This window comes from Taurulus bubalis (assembly GCF_910589615.1).
Source record: "Taurulus bubalis genome assembly, chromosome: 20".
NCBI classification, from domain to species: domain Eukaryota; kingdom Metazoa; phylum Chordata; class Actinopteri; order Perciformes; family Cottidae; genus Taurulus; species Taurulus bubalis.
In genome coordinates, this window is record NC_136608.1 from 9,166,296 (window position 1) to 9,187,477 (window position 21,182).

The following is a 21,182-nucleotide window of genomic DNA, read 5'->3' on the forward strand; positions in this document are numbered from 1 at the left end:
GGAGGGAGTCTGTGAGGGAGCGACACCCGATGAGAGCGGAAGACTCGGGTTGAAGGGAAACCTGAGCGGAGGTGTGTGTGCTAGGTGTTGCATTTGCAGCACGGACACCAAAATGGATGTTGCTGTGGCTATCGGGTGCTGGATGTTTGCATGAACAAACAGGGACACGGTGACTGATCTGCATAGTGGAAGTAGTAAATAATAACTAACAAGCATGACTTCGACTGTGACGTAGTTTGGAGAACTCATCTGGGATTGTTACCGGTGGAAGATCTTGTGTGACCCTCTGTCATCGGCCAGTCATGCAGTTTGAACTTAAGTTTAGAATTCATCATACAGAGAGGTAACGTTTGCAATATGCTGTATATTACTATTACTATAATGTATATTTATACTCTTTTTACAGTCATATAATTGTAATAAAATGTAATAGCCACCTTTCAGAGCATGGATTTAATGCTTGAACGATTGCTTTGGGGTACAGTATCACATTAGTGCCAACAATGGGACACCTAAAGGTATGCGGCTGTGTAAGTATTTACTAATTAATGTCTTGTTTAGCTTTATTTATTGACTAGTAGCATAATTAGGTCTGTAATTATAGCAGGACATTAGATGGGCAACTCAAGGGCCTGCTGTTGATTAGTGAGACGCTATAGAGATGTTTCAAAATGGACTGTCCTCAGACACTAATATATATTGCTTTCTAGTTTATGTGGCACAAATGACCAATTACCTGGTGCTTGAATCCATATATTTAACTGCAGGCAGATATTCCTGGGACTTCTGTCACAGAATATGCAGTATTATCGTTCAAGTAGCTTCAGAGATGGCAGCCTTTGCCTATACACTCTGCTCTGTGCTCTCACACACTGGGAGCAGTGCAGCCCAGTAGATGAAATGCATAGTAAGCCAATGTTGATGTGGGTGTGTGCATGCACAGTTGATTGTATTTATGACAATAAGCCATGTGGCAATACGCACAATAAAGTCAACTGTCTTTCCTGTGTGAGCGTTCATGTTAGAAGCTAAAGAGTCTTAGTGGAAAAGACTTCTGGTATCTTTTCAGTGCAAAACAAACAATCAAAAGTCACTTTGCTTATTATGTGATATGCTTAGAGTCAAATGGAATTCTTGGTTTTCTGTTGTCTTTATGTTTACAGTGTAAAACATGTTTAAAGAGTATCTTAACACCAGGCTGGCGTCTGTGGTTAAAGGTGTTCAACTGGCTTCCCCTGTGTGCTTTGCTGTCCCTGTAACCACACCAAACAGTGATGTCCCGGGGTCCTTGAGCCCAGTGGAGGTTAACCGTCAAAACAGTTACTCTTTGTTTCTGCATGAATGATATCCTGGTTGTTTTAGCTACAAAGACGCCTTAAGCCAGAGCTCAATTCCCTCCATCTTAGAAGGAGATGAAGTGATGCTGCAACATAGCATATGGAGATCGGATGCCATCAGAAAGTCTCAGTTAAAAGAGGCTTCATTCCCAAAAAATGCATTAATCATACATCAGTGAATGAAATAATGCCCCTCTCAGAAGGATAAATATGTGTAAATGCTTTAATCCACACAGTGCACCATTCAATTGTTAAATGGTTGAACTGTACTATTTTAATTGGCGCTGTGCTTAGAATAAAGTGTTGTAACATATCCGAGTGTCGACTTCCATGAACTCTTTGTTTAATGTTAAGTCTACTTTCATTGAGTAAGGTGGCGGTTGCCCTGAGATTAGTGACAAGAGCAGTACATTGACTCCCAATTGGATCCATCAAGGCAGTTAGCCAGTCATTTAATTGCATTAGCTTCACCTTGCTGCACTTCTCTATTGGTTTTTGTTTCCACCAGACGCAGCGGTCGGTCCAGTACAGCAATCCTCTCACCCGGCTTCACAGAGGGTTTTGACTGGCTTTAGCAGCATCAATCACATTACTGAGGCTGCTGTTAGAGTAACCCCAGGACACGGCAAGACTTTTAAACCTTTAGAAAACTTTTAGGCCTCCAGAGTATTGTATTGAATAGTTTCAGAAGCTCTCCCGTCTTTTTCGTGACTACTGAAGTTTGGATGTGTGTGATGCTGAGCAGTTGGTTGGCCAAAAGGTGCATGCATTCTCTGGATGAACAAAGGATACTGCGATCTGTACAGTAGGTTTCATAATAAAAACTCAATTAAAAGCAGTGATACACAAAACAACATGTCAGCCAACTCTAATGAACAACAAGTTGTTTATTCATGCCTGCTGCCGGCATACAACTTATAAGGTTGTTGACCCGCAGCCTCAGTCTGCTGCCCGAAGCAGAAACCACGGCCTGCTGGATCACCACCCTACGTGAGCTCATGAAATCAATACTGTACTGCCTCAGTGTAACTAGAGACAGAAGTTACCAGCCAGTAATGCGTGGCCACAAAATTAATTGTTACACTTTGGACACTTTGGACGGGCTGGAAGGCGTTGCGCTTCGACAGAGAACAACGTGGCTTCACTGGGTAGCAGCGTGAGGTAGAGAGGGCAAACAGGAAAAGGCGAGCATGGTGCTGCGTTAACCCTGTGCAGCGTGACAGAGACACTAATGCCAGTGTGTGAGGCTGAATAAAAGCCCTCCATTGAGAGAGAGAGAGAGATAACGTCTTTTTTTTCTTTCCTCCGCTCTATCCCTCTTTCTTTCTTTTCTGCCACACACAAACATTAATTGTCTGTCTGCATTTTCTTCCTCCACACACACACACACACACACACACACACACACACACACACACACACACACACACACACACACACACACACACACACACACACACACACACACGTAGCCTTCTTATATCTACTAGACAGCTCTGTTATCCAGGGATTGAGAGGAGATTATTCGTCATATTCAGCGATCAGCTGCTTGGTCGGACCATGTGGAAACAATGCTGACACACTTCCCACTGAGGCTCTTTCTCTCTCACACACACACACACACACACACACACACACACACACACACACACACACACACACACACACACACAAACACACACACACACACACACACACACACACACCAGTCACCACCACCAACAACAACACACAAGTACAGACATTCATACAAAACACCCGACAGCTGTCTATAACTGTGGATTGGATTTCATTCTCAGGACCCCATTAATTCCTTATGGATTCTCATATTGATTGTGGAGCCTCTGGTATTGTTAATTCAACTCAGCCCAGACAGGTTTTGAGTCATCTTGTGTTGCCTGAAGGTGACTGCTACTTGTAAGAAATGGGTGAATAAAGCCTCGGCAAAAAGCAGTGAGACAGTGTAGAGAAGGGGCAGAAAGAAGCAATATGAGAAAATGACACAGAGGGACGGGAGAGGAGAACGAGTAAACAAGAGGGAGAAGGAGAATAAGGCAGAAATAAGAAGAAAGGATAGAAACACAAGCAACAATACAAAATATATTCAAAGCAATATCAGGAGAAAAGGGAACAATAATGAATTTTGAATGTGTCGACTTCACATGCAGTGACACTCCTTTTTTCATTAAAAACAGAAATTAATTTCGCAATCAATTACTTATTTCCCTTCTAATGCATCAAGGAGTTTTATTTTCACTCTGATCTTTTTTCATTAGCTCATTTTGCTAATGAGTCGTTACATAAAACCCTTTGAATAAATTGCAACTCGGAGGTCATTCGCGTGTTGGGTTTATGAGTGTATGCATATGTTCACTGTGATTGCCCACAAGCATGACGGCCAATACATTTGTTTTATTGCCAATTGATGAGCTTCAACATGATTCTGCAGTCATTAATTAGGCTGCAGTAATAGGATAAAACACATAGCTTGAGACAAACACATCAATTATTTAAATGTTGCACGTAGCATAAAATACATTATGATTTTGTTTGTATGTGTCGAATTTAACTGCAATATACAAATAGCCCTCAACACGCCGTCATGTGAAATGAGTCAGAAAGAAGATGATCTGAGCCATTATCAGTGGTTCATGAGATGTAAAGAAGGAACATGTTGTTCTCTCTGGACTGAAAGGCGTGATTTGTCATTTTCAGGCTGAGTGCCCTGCTACCTGTCTGATGGTCAACCTGTCATGCACAAGTACTTTTTCCTGTGTTTTCATTTCACTTTTTCTCCTTTTTACCCCTTTAACGTTGTTGGTTGCTTCACCCCAATTTGACCTTCCTTCATTTTTTTTTCACCTTTTTTACTTTCTCCTACTTTGTCCGTCTGTCATTGTATGTCATTGCTGGATTGCTCACATTCCAGACCTTGTTATGCTGCACATGCTGCACACAGTCCTGTATGTGGACTGTGTTTGATGTCCCGGACAGAGTTGCCTGCTCTGACCGCAACTTAAATTGAAAACGGCTCCCGTAGCTTTGATGAATGTCTTTTTTATTTCCCTTATTTTCCCTTCTAACCACTCTCTCCTTCTTCCCGACAGCCTTGGAAAAGGTTGGTCGCGATTCCAGTTATGAACAAGAGGGGAAGGTTCAGTTTGTGATGGATGCGGTGTACGCCATGGCCCATGCTCTGCACCGCATGCACCGGGAGCTCTGCTACGGATACCCAGGCCTCTGCCCCCGCATGGCCAACAGCATCGACGGCAAAGAGCTGCTCAGCTACATCCGTGCTGTCAACTTCAATGGTGAGTTATACCCCTGGACATATGCAGACATTCAAGCAAAACTGACTCTGCCAAATTAGCAACAATACGTCTGTGACATGCTAGGTTACTCCTTCAGTTAAAAAATGACAAATTTCAGCCTTCAAATGCTTAGATATTGCGCAGTAGTCCTGTCGTGTTTATTCACCTTGAGTTGACCGATCCACCTCAAATTTGAACGAGCTAAGCCAAGTTATGCCTCTAATTTGGCTTATCCTTATCATAAAACATGCCATGTGGCATTCTTTTCACTGTCAAAATTCATTAAGCTCGCTGCTTTCTCCAGATATATTATAGGCTTTTATTTTGCTTATGTGGTCTCGTATCACTTTGAACCCATAGTGCTCAATATTACATTTCCCTTGTCTCCATGACTTTCTCCAATGTTGACAAATTAAGTGGGTGAAAGATATTTATAATATCAGACACCTCATTTTAATAGTCTCTTATTAATCCATTTTCCTCCCTGATGCGACAGTACCTGCTTTTCTGTCTCCTTTTCATTTCCTGTGTTCTTCTGTCAATGATTGTGTGGATTACATATGAGTTAGGGAGACCCGAAGCAAGGGAGTCTTATTGTAAGATTACAGGAACGCTTGTCTGATTTAGTTTTAGAGACACGATTGAAATTGCATAAATGTGTCTGTGCGGGAATGTCTGCAAAATCTGTGCTTGCTGTTACCTGTGCTATCTCTGTCTGTCATTTGCTAGAGGTGTCGAAAACCAATGTACGGGCAGGCATTGATTTCTCTTTCATACTGCAACAGCAGGTTTGTGCTCAGGTGTGTGTCTGGCTATTGCTGGCCTAGAGGGTCGAGAAATCATCCCAGAACTACAAGGTCACCACCTTTATACCCCAATGAATCACGGAACCCTTCTCACTTACTGAAAGTTGCCCGACACAAAATGTACCGCAGTTGTATCATTTTGAGAGAACATAAAACAACTAGATCAGATTGAGCGAAAACGATATGTTTGAAGTTATCGAACAGGCACCTTGTCCTTACATATGTTTCATATGCCTATGACACTTTTGGATAGCGCTAAAGAAAGTTACAGATAGTCAGGGACAATCATTTTCCAGAGGACAGGATCCCAGGATTTTGAAGGTGATTTTGTATTGTACACGGAGCCAATAATGCGATTTCATTACGAGAGAGAATTGTCATATACGTATACAAACGCGTCAAAGCGGCCAGCTAGCTTGGTGACCAGGCTAAACACTTAGCCAAGGCAGTTTTATAGCAGCAGTAGTAGTCCTACGGATTCAAAAAGCATTGGATCGGCCTTCTGCTCCGGTAAAAGCAAAAGTTTCATTGGGAACCTTTCCTCTTGTTTGCATCTTTATCACCATTAATGAGTTTACATGCCTGTTCTAGCAAATTAAATTGAAACACTAAAACAAAAGATGCAACAATGAACATGTATATAAAGCCTCTCTGCTGCTTGTGTAAGTGACAGGTAAAGGGTTTTCTGGGTGACTCTTTGTTGCAGTTACTCTTAACTGTGTTGTTTACATTGACAGCAGCCTGCAAGATTTAAAGCTTTTGAGCCCGCTACTTTATTTGTGTTTACGTGTTAATGCCTGCGTATATTTGTGTGTTCCAATTAAAAGTAGTTTTGTTATCGACCTGTTTAGGTTTTAGGGTTTCTATCTCTCTTTGTGTGTTTGTGGCGCATTAAGAGAGAGGGGAATACGTTATAGCTTCTGGATAATAGATTCTCTTTCTTTCCGCTCTTTCTAGATCCATACAAGTTCACCTTTTGAGTAGCTGCAAAAAAGAGAACAAGACAGAGCGAGAGGGAGAGGATAATTTCAAGTCATTAGGGCAGGGATTGTTCTCCTGTTGGGCTCAAGACAACTTCACTTACAAAGTTAAACCTACCAGGCAAGAGTGACAAGAACGGAAATGGAGGTGCAGGAAAGCAATATGGGGATACAAGGAACATTTCCAAGTGACTACAAAGTCATTAAGAAGTGCTTATTAGGAGGCGTTCAAGGTGGACATCTCCTCCAACAAGATTGGTATCCCTAAGACTTCCTCCTCTTCATGTAATATGGTTAACGTCACAGCTAAGTAACACACTTTGATTTATCGTGAACATTCAAAAAGTAGGTATATTGTGCAGAGGTTCAGCGTTCAATAATATATGCAAACAGTAATGCATGCACATGAAGCTGCGTTTCCCCATTTCAGTAAGAAAATCGTACATGAAAAATATGCAATGAAAAAACATATTTGAATATTAAAATAACATATCTTCATGCAGTGAGTTTTTTAAAATAATATCTTACCTTAAACAAACGGAGGCTGGTGCATTACAGAGGAAGTACGACCAACAATAAGGAAACAAACCCTGGAGCAGCAATGACACAGTGCTGTCCAGCTTTTGTTTGTCGAGTGAGTTTATCGGCTTATCCAAGGAAACGCACGCACATCAGAAGTATGCAGAAAGAAACTAATGCGCACACACACCAAGATCCGTCACCTGATTCGTCACGCTGCTGGAAGAAAGCAAACAACAACAGTCTTGATTATTGATTGACTGCCATTCAATATGGATAACGGATTACAAATGTTACTGACCTTTAGTCTAAACTATCAGCTGTTGTGAGGTTAAATTCAGCATTTTATAATGCTACTACTTCCTAAATGCGGAGGAAGAAATCTGTTATTTTTTTGCAGGGATAATGCACACTAATCATCAGTAAAACTGTAAGTGACAGAGTTAGCCAGAGAGGCTAATTTGCATCTGCTGTCCCTGGCCAGATTGTTTCATGGCAGCCTGAAATTACAACATTTCCAATAACATAATGCAACTAAGATTTGTCGATAGACAGACAGTCTAGACAGCATAGAAGTGATTCACGATCGGCGTCTAGCGTCATTATTATCCCTACGAAGCAGACGTCTGAAGTCACATTTTGCAGCTGTGATGAGGGCGATGGACACAAAAATAAGGACTTTCCTTTTCTTCTTAATGCTTATTTTGTTCTGCACAACTATTGTGAAGTTCATAAAGAAACCGTAAATCAACAAAAGCATAAATGCTCTCCAGTGTGACAGGGACTTCAGCTACCAGCAGAGCTAATTGACCAAATATAATGACTTTGATTTTTAAGTGTTCATTTTAAAGTAAGTTTGATGTAAGTTTGTGTGTGTGTGTGTGTGTGTGTGTGTGTGTGTGTGTGTGAGAGAGAGAGAGAGAGAGAGAGAGAGATAGATAGAGCAAGACATGCAGTGTTGTTACTAGGCTTGAAAAATAAAACCTTATTATTTTTCCACGAAATTTGTCTGCTGGAGTACATAGAGTCAGATTATACGAGGACGAAGTAATATCAAGTACGACCTTTTATTATTAAAGTTGAATATAATGCTCTGTCGTATTTTTTGTAATTTAGCAACCAATCTCATTTCTGTTTACCCCGGCACCCGCATGCCCAGTGTACGTGAATAGTCATGTGATGTAGAATAGTTGTTTTCAGTTGTGCTTGTATGGACGGAAATCATTTTGAAAAACCCTGTTTTAAATGGGAATGCATTCGTGTGGATGTAGCCTTGATCTAAGCCCAAGTCTGGGCACGAATTTGAAGAGTTTTTGTCCGTCTATGATCATCACTAAAGAGAGAAAGAGCTTTAGTCAACTGACCATAACATCATGCGGCAGTGGGCCGAGCAATCAGCATTTAGACGAAGTGGAAAGATGACAACATGCGAAACTGTCAGTTGAATCAGGGTCCGATTAATAGCCACCTACAAATTGTAGGGGGCATCCTTGTTCCAAACTAATAAATGTGTTGTGCGTTTTGTAGTTCTATTTCATCGATAAAAATAATTGCAAAAAGTCCATACAAATAAAACACTGAATATATTTACTGTCAGTAGCTCAGAAAGTTGCAATGAAATTAAACCAAGAACCCTGAAAGTAAAATACAAAGTAAAAGTTGTTTTATAAAGCAAAACTAAAATAATTGTGATACACACAATGGAGTTCATCAATGTTTGAGTTTGTGTTGTTGACAACAATTGTTTGATTTGGTGGAATATACTTTCTTGTTTAGAATGGTAACTCTTGTCGATTCAACACACATTGCGGTCGCCCACACGGTTTCATTTGGCCTCTTCACATTCCCCTGGCGTTGTTGGTCGTTAATACATCCAAAGTAGCTTTTCAAGCACAGCCGGTGCTAATGTGTATTGTTCTATCACTCTTTTTCTCTCTTGTTGCCTTTTTCTTGTTTTTTTTTCTTTTAATGTCCCTGTCCTTCACTTATCTCCTTCTTTTGCTGTTCGTTCTCTCTATCGTCTCCCTTCCACCATTCCTCTCTTCTCTCGTCTTTTTAGCTTTATGTCAGACTCACTCTTACTCTCTCCTTCCACTCTTACTCCCTAAATGTGACTCATCAATTAATTTATTGAGCTTTTTTTCAAAATGATATCCGGTTTATCTTTTGTAGGTGTTGCGCAGATTGTCACATTTTTGTGGTCTATGAATGAGTGTATTTTGTTCTGAAACCACTTAGCTTTTAGATCTCTAAGCATTTTTCGGGCAGACACCTTGCTCGGACACAGCGTTTACAACTTGTTGCCATGATTTGGTAATTTCCCATTCGCAAGTCCAGATCTAACACATCAAAGAACACTTCTTTCTCTTCTTCCTTGCCTGATCTTTAGTGTAGGGCAATGCTTGTGATCTTGATTGCTCTTTTTCAAACTCAGCAGTTGAGGACTATTAGATTGTAATACTGTGTGTGACGTTTCGGATGGGTTGGTAAGCGAAGTCAGAACAGGAGAGCAACAATGATGACACCTGCCGACGTTTGTCCTGCACACAAGTGTGTGTGCGTGTGTGTGTCTGTGTGTGTTTTTCATGCAAGAAAATACTCTCATTGTGAGGTTATCACTGCCAGGTTATACCTCCTGCTGGGAGACAATATGGACTTCACCATGGGAACCGTCTTGCACTAATTAGAGGGGAGATGATGAACTCTATACCTTCCTGGACAACCTAAGGGAAAAAGAGAAGTAGGGGAAGATGAACTCATAATGACCTCAGAGATACAGAGACAGAGGGAGACAGCACTAGAGGAGTAACTTGGTTGAAGATGATTAACTTGACCAGGCATTAATGATGACGAGAGGAAGAGGGGCTGAAGGAGGCAGAGGGGCTTATGGGAGTGGAGTTGACCTTCGATTGAGATGGAGAGAAGAACATATGAAGAAGAGAGGAGTGTGTGGTGCGGAAGGAAGGGAAAGACAATCAGAGGACATACATGAAGAAAAAAAGATGGGCATCTGGCCAGGAACATGTGACAGCTGATTGGCAGGCGAGACCTGAAAAAGACAATGAGAGAGGTTGTGTTGGCGTAGAGCGATAGAAGCAATATTGACTTTGATAATAGCAGCTTAGGATAGAAGGAAACACAGTTGAAGAGTCCTCTACCATGCTTTCATTTGGCAAGGAAAAAATAATTGCCATAGTAAGAGAGAAATAGAACCGTGCGATGCTTGAGGCCTATAGCTAAGTAACATTAAAAGGGAAGAGATTGAGAGAGACAGAGAGGATGTGCTGACTGAGATACATCAGACTTTACCAGGGCATCATGACTTTGAGAAGCAAGACACTGGGAGAAAACAATGAGAAAGATGGATTTTATATTGCATGGCATCAGAAAGAAAACGTTGGGAGAGGCGGACAGATTCTTTAACTTTAAGTTCCATCTTGAGAAAGATGGCAGAAAGAAAGATAGCAGAGGAGACAGGCAAATAGAGATGAAAATTATGAAACAGTAGGCGTAGGAACTCAACGATGCTAAACTTTCCTGGGTCAGGGCAACCTTGGATAGGAGAAAGAATGTCTGACTTTCATCCAAAACAATATGTCAGAGGATTATATGTCAGACGCCTGATGTTAATGTCCAAAATAATGTAGGTAAAAATACATTTGAAAACATGTGAGTTATTTGATTTACAGGTGTTGCGGTATGATCCCAACCCTCAATTCAAACAAAACATGTTTTTCCCAGTGTTGGATCTGAATGTACAGAGACACATAAAGGGACAGCAGCTGTATAGTGCGATTGTCTCTTTTGATACTGAAGGTAAGTGATAATAGTCCTGACTATAGAACCAGGGCTATCTGAGTCACTCAGCCTGACAGAATTACACATATAAGGGCTGCGGCTGCACACTGAAGGTGTCATGGAAACGTGTATCATTGAAATGTAATGGGGTCTTTACAAAACAATCAGTTTTGAAGCCGCACATTTTTTGATTAATTAATCATTTTAGATTTGTTCATTTAGGGTTTATGCTAATTTTGGGCACTTTTCCAAATAGTTCTGCCATTTTACACACAATTATTCCTCAATTAATTGAAAAATGAATTGCTATATATACATAATCATTAGTTTTAGCCCTATTATTATGATATGTGTTTTTTTAATATCCCTCGTCTGTTACCTTGTTTCTGCCCCTTGAAATGGAGGTACAGGCATTAGGTGATTTAGCATCGTGTAGCATGAAGAAAGAAAGCATGTAAACATGTCTAAAGGCCACTGATTGATTAACACAGTTTATCTTGCGGTTTAAGAGGGGGTTGCGTAGTGTAAGCATATCTGGTACAGAGGTTTGGAGAAAGCCAGGCTCCCTGCATCCAGCCATCATGCTAAACTAAGCTAAGCTAATCACCCACCGGCTCTAGCTTCATACCTGACAGTAGTACCGACCCTCTCATCGAGTCTTTAGCCAGAAAGATTTCACTGTCATCGAATTTCACATGATATCAAGTCTTGTACAATACAATGTTCATATTTGAATATTATATAATTTCATGCCGGTCTTCTGTGTGTTCCCGTCCGTCCCTCTGGCACACAGACACAAACTCCCTAGACTCGCACATAATCTCCTACTTACTACCTGCTGCTCCCTTACAAGCCGCATGCAGGTAGTAAGTAGGAGATTATTGACATCATGTCCGACCTTGTGCAGGTGGTATCACCTTCCCTCCTTTGGTAGTGCTCCCTTACAGTGAACGCCCCATGAAAAATGGAAACATACTTGGCTGGTGAATAATGTTAATGTGTTCAGAGAATGACTGACATCCCAAACAGAGTCAGAACATATACTGTCAATTTACTGACATGCAGACGGACATCTCTTTTTTTGAGTGTATAGCATGTATTCCACTTCATAGCATGTTCTATTACTCTCTTCATTATCTTTTCAGTGATATATATATATATATATATATATATATATATATATATATATATATATATATATATATATATATATATATATATATATATATATATATATATATATATATTAGTTTATATATATATATATATATATATATATATATATATATATATATTAGTTTATATATATATATATATATATTACCTCTTGCAAATGCGGCGGACTCATTTCTGAAAGGGTGTCATTCAAATATATCATTTTAGATAAGAAAACAGGAAAAGAAGAGGCAGATATAAAAACAATCAAACAGAAAGCTCAAATGAATACAGTAGACAGGAAGGATCCACACAGACACCAAAACAACCTCAGATTGGAGCGGAATTGAGTTTGATGAAACGAGAGACGGGAATAATAATTTGTTATTGCGTATCCTAAGACACCACTGAATCTCACATCTCTGCAGCTTTTTGACACAAAATATATACATCCTGTCATGAATATGTTGTTGAGGGAGATTAGATTTAACTGCATAAAATGTGAGTCTGTCTGAAAAATACAAGCACAGACAACACTGTGCAGGCACTCGTACTGGGCTGTACCATCCATGACATCATACTGTACTGTTGGGATGGAGGTACGGACAAAAGGAGGGGTAAAATAAGGACATAGCAATCGATGAATGATGAACAGCGGAGGGTTTGGGATATATTGATTTACATAGCCGCTGTGTGTGTGTGTGTGTGTGTGTGTGTGTCCTTTTGAAGCGAAAAGTTTAACAAGCTGGAAAGTTATTTCTATATATCATATTAATGGAACTATGTGCTGCAGGACACTACTTATGTGTAATATAATATATGGCTGCATTGCATGGGTGCGAAACTAGTGTAATATCATCATCATTACTATTCACCCTCTCCTTTCCTGTGCCAAGTCTGTTAATGCAACTGCTTGTTTCTCGTTTTGTTTATTTCTCCTCTCCCTCGCTTTCATTCCCTCTAAATTGTATTTCTATCCCCCGTCCAAGCTGTTTTGTCTCTTTTGATCAACCTAACAGTGGCCCTCTCCCTCTGTTTTTATCGCTTTTGTTGTTACTCTTCCCTCTTCCCTTCTTTTCCCCAAGACTGCAGCAAATGCAGATCATGACACAGATGGAGGCTTCTTAAATTAGTTTTCTGTAATTACCGGTGATTGCCATACAAGGCTCTCTTGTTTTTCACAGTCTGCTTGCTCGCATTAGTTTGTGTGGCTGAATAAAGTGTGCGGTGTGTCTTCAGTACAAAAAAAATCCTCTTTCCTTTGTTCTGGTTCTCCCTCTCCATCTTAATCTCACTTTCACTACTTAGCCAACGTTTCATTGTTACTGACAGCGAGATCTAGATCCTCTTCAAACATGTATTGTTTATTTTGCCTGTTCTATCATCTCTCTGACAAACCATCTCCTTGTCTACCTTTTTCCCTACTCAGCGGAGGCGTATAGCGATAACAGAGAGGCTGATAAAAGAAGAAAGGTTTAAGGGGTAGAGATGGATAGACGGGGGAGAAGGGAGAGTCACAGTACTTTGGAAATGTACATAAGAAAGGATGGGAGAAAATGAAAATGTCTTGAGATAGAGAGGGGAGTGGGGTGATAAAACAAGGGGAGAGAGAGAGAGGGAGCAGGGGATGGAGAGGAAGGAGAAACAGCTGCTGTGGAAGCAGGGAGGGCTGGCCATCAGGATAGTTATACAGCAAGCAGTGGAAACTGGCTCGCAGGAAGCTGCAAACAGACTGCAAAAAGAGTCAATTTATGTGATGGAAAATCCAGAAAGGAGTGCGGGAATAAGCCACGAGGTCTCGATTCTGCAGTGTCCGGTACTTCATTTATAAAACTGGGATTATTGTGTGTGAAGAGTTCAGGCTTCATTAGGACTTTTCTTCTGTCATTTCTTATTCTCTTTAACTGTCTGTTTGTGTCCGTCGTCGTGTTCTCTCACACAGATGGAAGTCTGTTGGCAAAAACTCAGAAGAGACACACACACACACCCACACGGACCCATGTTTTATTAATGCATGCTGCATTGTCGTCTTTGCATCCATCTCCCCGTCATAAACAGTTACACTCCGATATGAAGACTTGCGACTCACCCTTAGTGTTGCCAAAGTGGACCAGGCAAGGCTGAGGGCTCTCTAACAGCCCTTCTGCTTCTTCCTCTCTAAACCGTCTCCTTCTCTTCTCTCCATCCATCTCTGTCTTTATACTTCTTTTGTCTCACTGTCTCTCTCTCCAGTAACAGGGAGCGTTTGTTCACACATTCTCGGCCCCTCTCTCCTTCCATCTGCCGGTTTCTATCTCTGTCAGCCAGGCACGTTTTGAGGCCTATGCTAATAGATATTCTCAAACAATTCTGTAGTTCTGTAGCTCCCCATCCATTTTTTCCCCTTTTGTCTGTCAAGCTAAGAAAGTTTGGAGTCTTTTCAGTTTGCTGGATATGTGATGTTCGCACATATTCTCCCTTGTTCACCCTCATTTTCCCTCTCTTCTTTTGCTTTTATCCCATCGTTGTGTGTATGTGTCTCTCTGTCAGATAGACAGGGTTTGATGCTTTCCCACAGACCTGTTACTCTCCTTTTATTTTTTGACATCTTCCTCTGTCACTTATTTTCCTCCATTTTATTGTGTTGGCCTCGCTGTAGCTGTTACAGTTAGGCTTTTCTGATGTCGTGCTCACTTTTATCCTAATATCTCTTATTAATATATTCTTTTCAGATTCAGATTCGACTGAAATTAAATATATTGAAACGTAGTGGCAACGCAAATCAATTCCTCATCTACTTTCCTGTGCCAGTATTAGTGTTTTACTCCCATTCTCTGAGTTTGTCTCTGTCTGCCAGTCTATTTCAGCTAGAGTTAAATACAATGTGGCTTCATTGCACAACATCTTTCATTCGTTAGTAGATATACATTATTGAAGCAAAAGGTGAGCTTCCCTTGCAAATCAAGGGGAACGTTGGGAGAGTTGTGGGTTTCTTGTGATACTCTGTTGTTGATCCCCAAAGGGAAATCATCTGACTCTGCAGGGAAGCAGCAGAGCAGCGCCTCGGGCAGGCAGGGAAAGCATTATTTTGCTCAGGAACACTTCAGCAGAGCTTATGCCGGTGTCACCGCGGTGCCTTGCTGTTGCAGTGAGACAACCTGGGGGGTGGAACTAAGTCGAGGAAAAAGTACGCTTCCACTTTCGAACACACACACACACACACACACACACACACACACACACACACACACACACACACATACATGCTCACTCTCTTTCGACTAGAAGTGTCAGCCATCCTCGCCACGCTGAAGCTGCCTAATCTGAGTAGCCAACCTGCCCTGAATTAGAACTGAAACTCATAGATTTCACTGTTATTTCACTCAGAGGGAGTGAAACGTGTTAGCACGCATCTGTCCCATGGCCTTTTCTAGCGCTTCCTGTGTGATTTAGAAACTTGTCAGCTTGCTTTAGGTTGTGCAAAATGAATAATAATGACACATTAGCATAAAAAGAAAGGACTCTGTCCTCGCAGAACGAGAACAGGTATTTTAAGGTGGAATAGTGACAATGTTATCAGCAGTTACAGTAGAGACGTGTGTTCTGTTAAAGGTACGATGAAGACTGCAAGGAATAAAAAAGCTACAGTATATCAAAATGCACTTTTCTGGTTTACTTGTTAGTTTGAATTGGTTCTGGCAAGGACAAGTTTTCTTCAAAATCAAATTATTTGTGCATAAAAGTTCTAACAAAGGTTATACAAGAAAGACATCAATAATGCCCAGATGGCAGTGATGAACAATAATTACCACAATGCAGATGATTTATTTAGCAATGCTGCCAACTACCCATTCAGTGGTGTGCACATAACATCTAACAGTATGTGACACAATGTGTGAACAAAAATGTGTTTCACTTTCAGGTTCTGTGTCTGTCCATCCCATTCTCGTGAACACGATATTGCACAAAAGCTTAGAGAGAATTTCTCCAACCTGGCACCAACATCCACTTGACCTTGACGAAGAACTAATTTAGAATTCGATCTTTAAAGGTCATGTCACAATTATGTTTTTTTTTTGGTCATAACTCAAAAATGAATATGCTAATATTGGCAATTTCACACAAATGTCTAAAAAGATAAAATGATGACATTTTTGACTGACATGGATGTAATCTGTTACCGTGATAGCTACCGTGTTTGGCAGAGGCGTATAGTACAACCAGAAGGCGGTAAATCTAGTTTTCCTTTGTCTTTGTCTTTTACTCACCCAACAGACACGGAATTTAACTTTAATGAAATGTTTTTAAAGTAAAACAATAAAAGAGTGAATGGTTATTTTATGGTCGTTAGTTTGAGCTGCATAGTCGCGACTCAGTTAAATCCCACGTGCCGCTGTAGCACAAATGCTCAACCAACAAGATCCTCTTTCTAGAAATTGGTGTGAATAAACACAACAAAACCCAAATGAAAAATAGTTCGGCCAGTAAGCCTGTCCATGCATCTCTTAAACCAAAACATTAATCACAGCTGATGAGGGGTTGTCAGCGACCTGTTTTCCAAACATATTGGCTCGATGCTGCCAGCTCCTGCCATGCCCATTATATGTGTGTTTGCAGTAATTGCTGCTTTTTTTTTTAAAAGTGATGATGTCTTTATCCACCTTACTCAGGAATTATGAACAAATGGTACACACACCATTGAATAATCATTTTCTACTCAAGGTAACCACTGCTTTCTAAGCAAATAGTCTGTTTTAGTGCTGCATATTTTGAAGTACCTGTCAGCACGTCTCTGCGCCAAACATGTAGTTGTTGCATCCCGAGCTGACTCTAATGAGACATGATTGGTGAAGGAAAAACATGAAGAAAACAGTCAGTCAGACTGTTGAGGAAAATATGACGTATGCATCACTGGGCAAGAAATACACCTTTTTGTGTTCTTTTACAGACCAATGAGGTTGCTCAAATAAACCCAGGCAGGCCCTTGTTGGTGAGCCCTATAATCTCTGATGACTTTTATAATAACTGAATTGCCTCTCCTTGTTTGTGTTACTGTTATTGGTGTTTTCCCCTGTATTGCCTCCTTTCATGTTATAGTATAAATTAGTGCAAGGAAGGCAGAATGGAGGTACATTGAGAGAGGGGGTGGGGGGGGGGACCAAAGCAGATTAAGATGGATTGAAAACAAAGAAAGACGTTTGTCAATTAAGGAATCAATTCATTAGTAAACAGAGGAAATAGGAAGATAAGGAAGTACAAAAGTGTGCGACCAGATCAAAACCAAGAATAGGTAGAGATGAGAAAAGAGATGATCATAACACGTATGGCAAAGGGCCCACAAAAGGACATTGCAGTGAATAGCAATAGAGAACATGAGAAAGAGGAATTAAAGAAAATTTGGTGATTGTAGTTTTCACTCTGTCAGATGTAAATAAATCCTGTGACTAACCCTCACCCTCTCACTTGGATGAGGTAAACAGAAAAACCCATTTGTGTTTTATGCAAGCTCATTTCCCAGAGAAGGAAGGCAACGGAAAGAAAATTAAAAAGATATGAAGATCTGGAAAACAAGACGGAGAGAGAGAGAGGAAGATGAATTGAGACAGGAGGGAAGGGATGGTGAGAGAGATTGGGGAATGCAATGAAATGAAGTTGCTTTTCAGCTTGTAAAGGATTGAGAGCACACGGGCGATAATGTGTTGAGATGTTGTTGCTACTTGGCTACTAGGGCATTGTTAGCCATCTTATTGGTGTTGGCAGGTTAGCATGTCACTCTGTCACTAAAAATGTCCTTGTGTGATGTATGTTGTATTTTAGGCCTGCACACTAAGAGGACAATTGGTACCATTGTTCAATATTGCGATGACGATGTGACTTTGGGTGCATATTAGCTTTACGTTTCATATGTCAGCCTGGCTGCCTTTAAATTAAGAGGAAGATTAGAGTAACGAGGTCACATGTTGTCTCTAGAGCAGCATCAGTCAGTCAATATACAAACTCATTCCTATTTCACTGGATACAGATCGAAAGTAACACTAAAATATATAATATTCCTGAGTGAAATTTAAAAAGAATGAGGAACGCAGGCATTAGCCAGTATCCTAGCTTTTGTTTTCGCTGGTGTGTTCGAGGGTTACGTTGCCCCTATACTTTATGAGAAAATCAAATAATGCTGCTAATAATGCTGCTACTTCGACACCAAATTTCCCCTTGGGGATTATTAAAGTATACATTCATTCATTCATAATAACACTGAGGCTCTGTAGTCTGCACCGATACAGCAACAACTTTATGACCCCAACCTTGTCAACAACACACTTCACCGCTACACATTACCTCTGCTGGTCTCAAGCTCCGGGGTTTAATTACAGGTTGCAAAAAAACATCCCTCAATAAATAGTCAGGTGACCTTTTGCAATGTGTTCATTATATATTTTCACATCACGATGATGATACGATGGTTTCAGTCAGCACTATTGCATTTGTAGCAGTCACTAGGGACACACTAAGTAGAAGAGATAACAGTGATATGTGTTGCCGAGCAAGCACATTTACTACACACCAAACGTATTGGCATTTCACACTGGTTATGCTATATTCAAATCAATGCTATATGGGTTATAAGGAAGTCAAGCTAATTGAGCCGTTTCTACTGCGGTGCACAGAGAGTTGCCAGAAGACCTCATTGTAGGTTGAGGGAAATGACTATGTTGGACAGTATCCATTAGTTTAAATTAAAGTTGGAGGGGTTATAGTTACAGTTGGACATGTACTACGTACTGCTAGCAGAATTGTACCTCATCCATAATTTGTTGTAACAATGAGAGACCTCTACTTTCGGTTATCTATTGATTTAGTCTTCCTCCATTCATCTTTCACACTATCTCTCAATTAACCTCCCAGTAATTATTTCTCATCCTCTGTCTTCTACCCATTATGTGCATCCCTCAATACTTATGATGACAAATCGGTCAAAGAGTTTCTTCACCTGTGTTTCTCCTCCTCTGGTCTCTCTTTCAATTTGTTTGTTTTATATCTCAAACACTTTTTCTTTGTCTTTTTTCTTCTTCTAATTTTCTTTCTGACACTCTCCTTCGTCAGCCTCTGTTTTCATTCTCTTTGTCGATTTGCAATCTTCATCCCCACGCTGTTTCTGCCGTGCTCTGCCTCAAACCGGGAACTGTATTTATATATCCTCAGTATCATCCCACTGTATCGATGACTTATATTATCCAGGTGGAATTTCCATAAGGCAGTGTTTTTTTTCCACATCCTCAGTGTAATTGGATTTCCTTTATGCTCTGCCAGATTCAGCAATCTGATTTGATTGTATTGTGACATAAAATATACAAGGTGAGTAAGCCAGAGAGGGAGAAAAGGTTTGTGTTCAGCCTTATTGGTAGTGAGAAAACTAAAGCTTAGAAGACACATAAACTTATCCATGCGTCTGCATTATTCAATCACGCCCCCCCCCCCCCCCCCCCCCCCCCCCCCCACCCCCCCCCCCCCCCCCCCACACGCACACACACACACACACGAATAAAGACTGGTGACACATCGCCGGAGGAAATATGACTTAATTAGATTCATATGTTCCTCTCGTATGTAATGTGTGTATTTATGCCTTTCTCTATATACATTGTTATATCGTAAGTATACGTTATATTTGCAAACATATATTGAAAGTATATTTCTCTGGTTCTCGACTCCCACTAGTGGTCACCAAAGCTTCACAGGGGGTCGGGATGCCTTCTGGATTGTAAGGGATGGAAGACAATTTTAAAAGAAAAATGGCCTGTTTTACACAAACTACCTGTAATAATGGTGTGTATTGTTTGCGTTAATTGCACAGTGTATCAGTTGATCCATACAATTATTGAATATAATATGAAACATTCATAAAATATGCCACTTGGTCAGGGCTTTTCAGTTTGTTAAAATGATACAAAAGGTGTCCCTTCAGGAAAAAGAGAATCACTACTAATGAACAATGTGTAACTGTTTGTCTTGTCTTTATTTCCTTTCAAGCACTGTAGTTTCTTTCAACAGATACATGTGAAACATTTAGGAAATATTTAGGTGGGTTGCACTCTGTCTTTCCATTTGAACAGTGTTTCCTGAGTGCACTGCAACCTCATTTAACATCGCAAGAAATTAAGATCATTTCGTGTTTAACTGTCTTCATTTCTCCCGTTAACTTTTGTCCTTCTTCTTCAGGAGTTGGGCTCATTCTTGTGGGGATCAATTAACAACAGAACTACTGGAGCACACATCAAAATGTAAGAGTATCACATTAAACAACTAATGTCTCCTCTCTCCAACATCTTCTGTGTTTGATCCAGGAAGTGCCGGTACACCAGTGGTTTTTAATGAGAACGGAGACGCTCCAGGAAGATACGATATCTTCCAGTACCAGAGCACCAACAGGTCCACTGCAGAGTACAGAGTCATTGGCTCCTGGACCAATAAACTACACCTCAAAGTGAGATGTTTCTCTTTTTAACTGTGCAAAACAACCGATATATTATTGCTCACGTGTTTCCATCCCACTGCATTTTTAACCTTCTTTTCTATCTGCAATTGTTCTCGGAGCTGACTTCTGTGTCATAAAGGAAAAAAAAGCCTTTAGAGTAATCCAAAATGTATTTTGATTTGTGGTTTATTGAAGCTTTCGAGGCATTATAGACTGCATACCTTGGCAGGATGAAAGTTCAACATCACTTCAAGCTGCTGCCATGATTTCAAAATCCCCTGCGACTCGGCTGGATTTGTTTGAGTTATTGCTTTCGTTCAGACGCAAAACTTTACATTTTTATGAGACAGTGTGTGAATGCTGTCAGAATGCTGCATGTTGTGCAGAAACATACTCACATTGACACACACCCATACAAGGACACACACACATACACAATCTGTGTATGCTGGCACCAAAACTGAAGCATACACCTGAGCATCATATGCATCCATGCAAATCCCCACAATTCATTGCACAAGAAAACTGGAATCTCAGCGCGCGTGTGTGTGCGTGAGAGAGACTAAGACACACACACACATGTGCACACAAATGCGCACAAACAGCCGTTCACACAAACTCTTTGAGTGCTTGGTGCTATAAATCCACCCAGGACTTCATTAGAAAGGCCAGATGACAGATGAGAAGACTAATAGACACAAAGTGCTTTCTGCCTGATCGACGGCCAGAGAGAGAGAGAGAGAGAGAGACAGAGAGAGAGAGAGAGAGACAGAGAGAGAGAGAGAGAGAGAGCAGTTAAGGCACACATGAATGGGCACTTTGAC

At 40.6% G+C, this 21,182-nt stretch overlaps 1 protein-coding gene across 1 annotated transcript in view; it reads left to right on the forward strand.

Moving 5' to 3' along the window:
- The window catches only part of grm8a (glutamate receptor, metabotropic 8a), a gene marked incomplete at both ends in the record, with an annotated part of 184,711 nt that overhangs the window by 138,050 nt on the left and 25,479 nt on the right, over nt 1-21,182 (forward strand). Inside the window, 2 exons of the mRNA XM_079235931.1 lie at nt 4,445-4,648; nt 20,228-20,367. Coding sequence (XP_079092057.1) covers nt 4,445-4,648; nt 20,228-20,367 — 344 coding nt within the window. The remainder of the gene's footprint in view (nt 1-4,444; nt 4,649-20,227; nt 20,368-21,182) is intronic.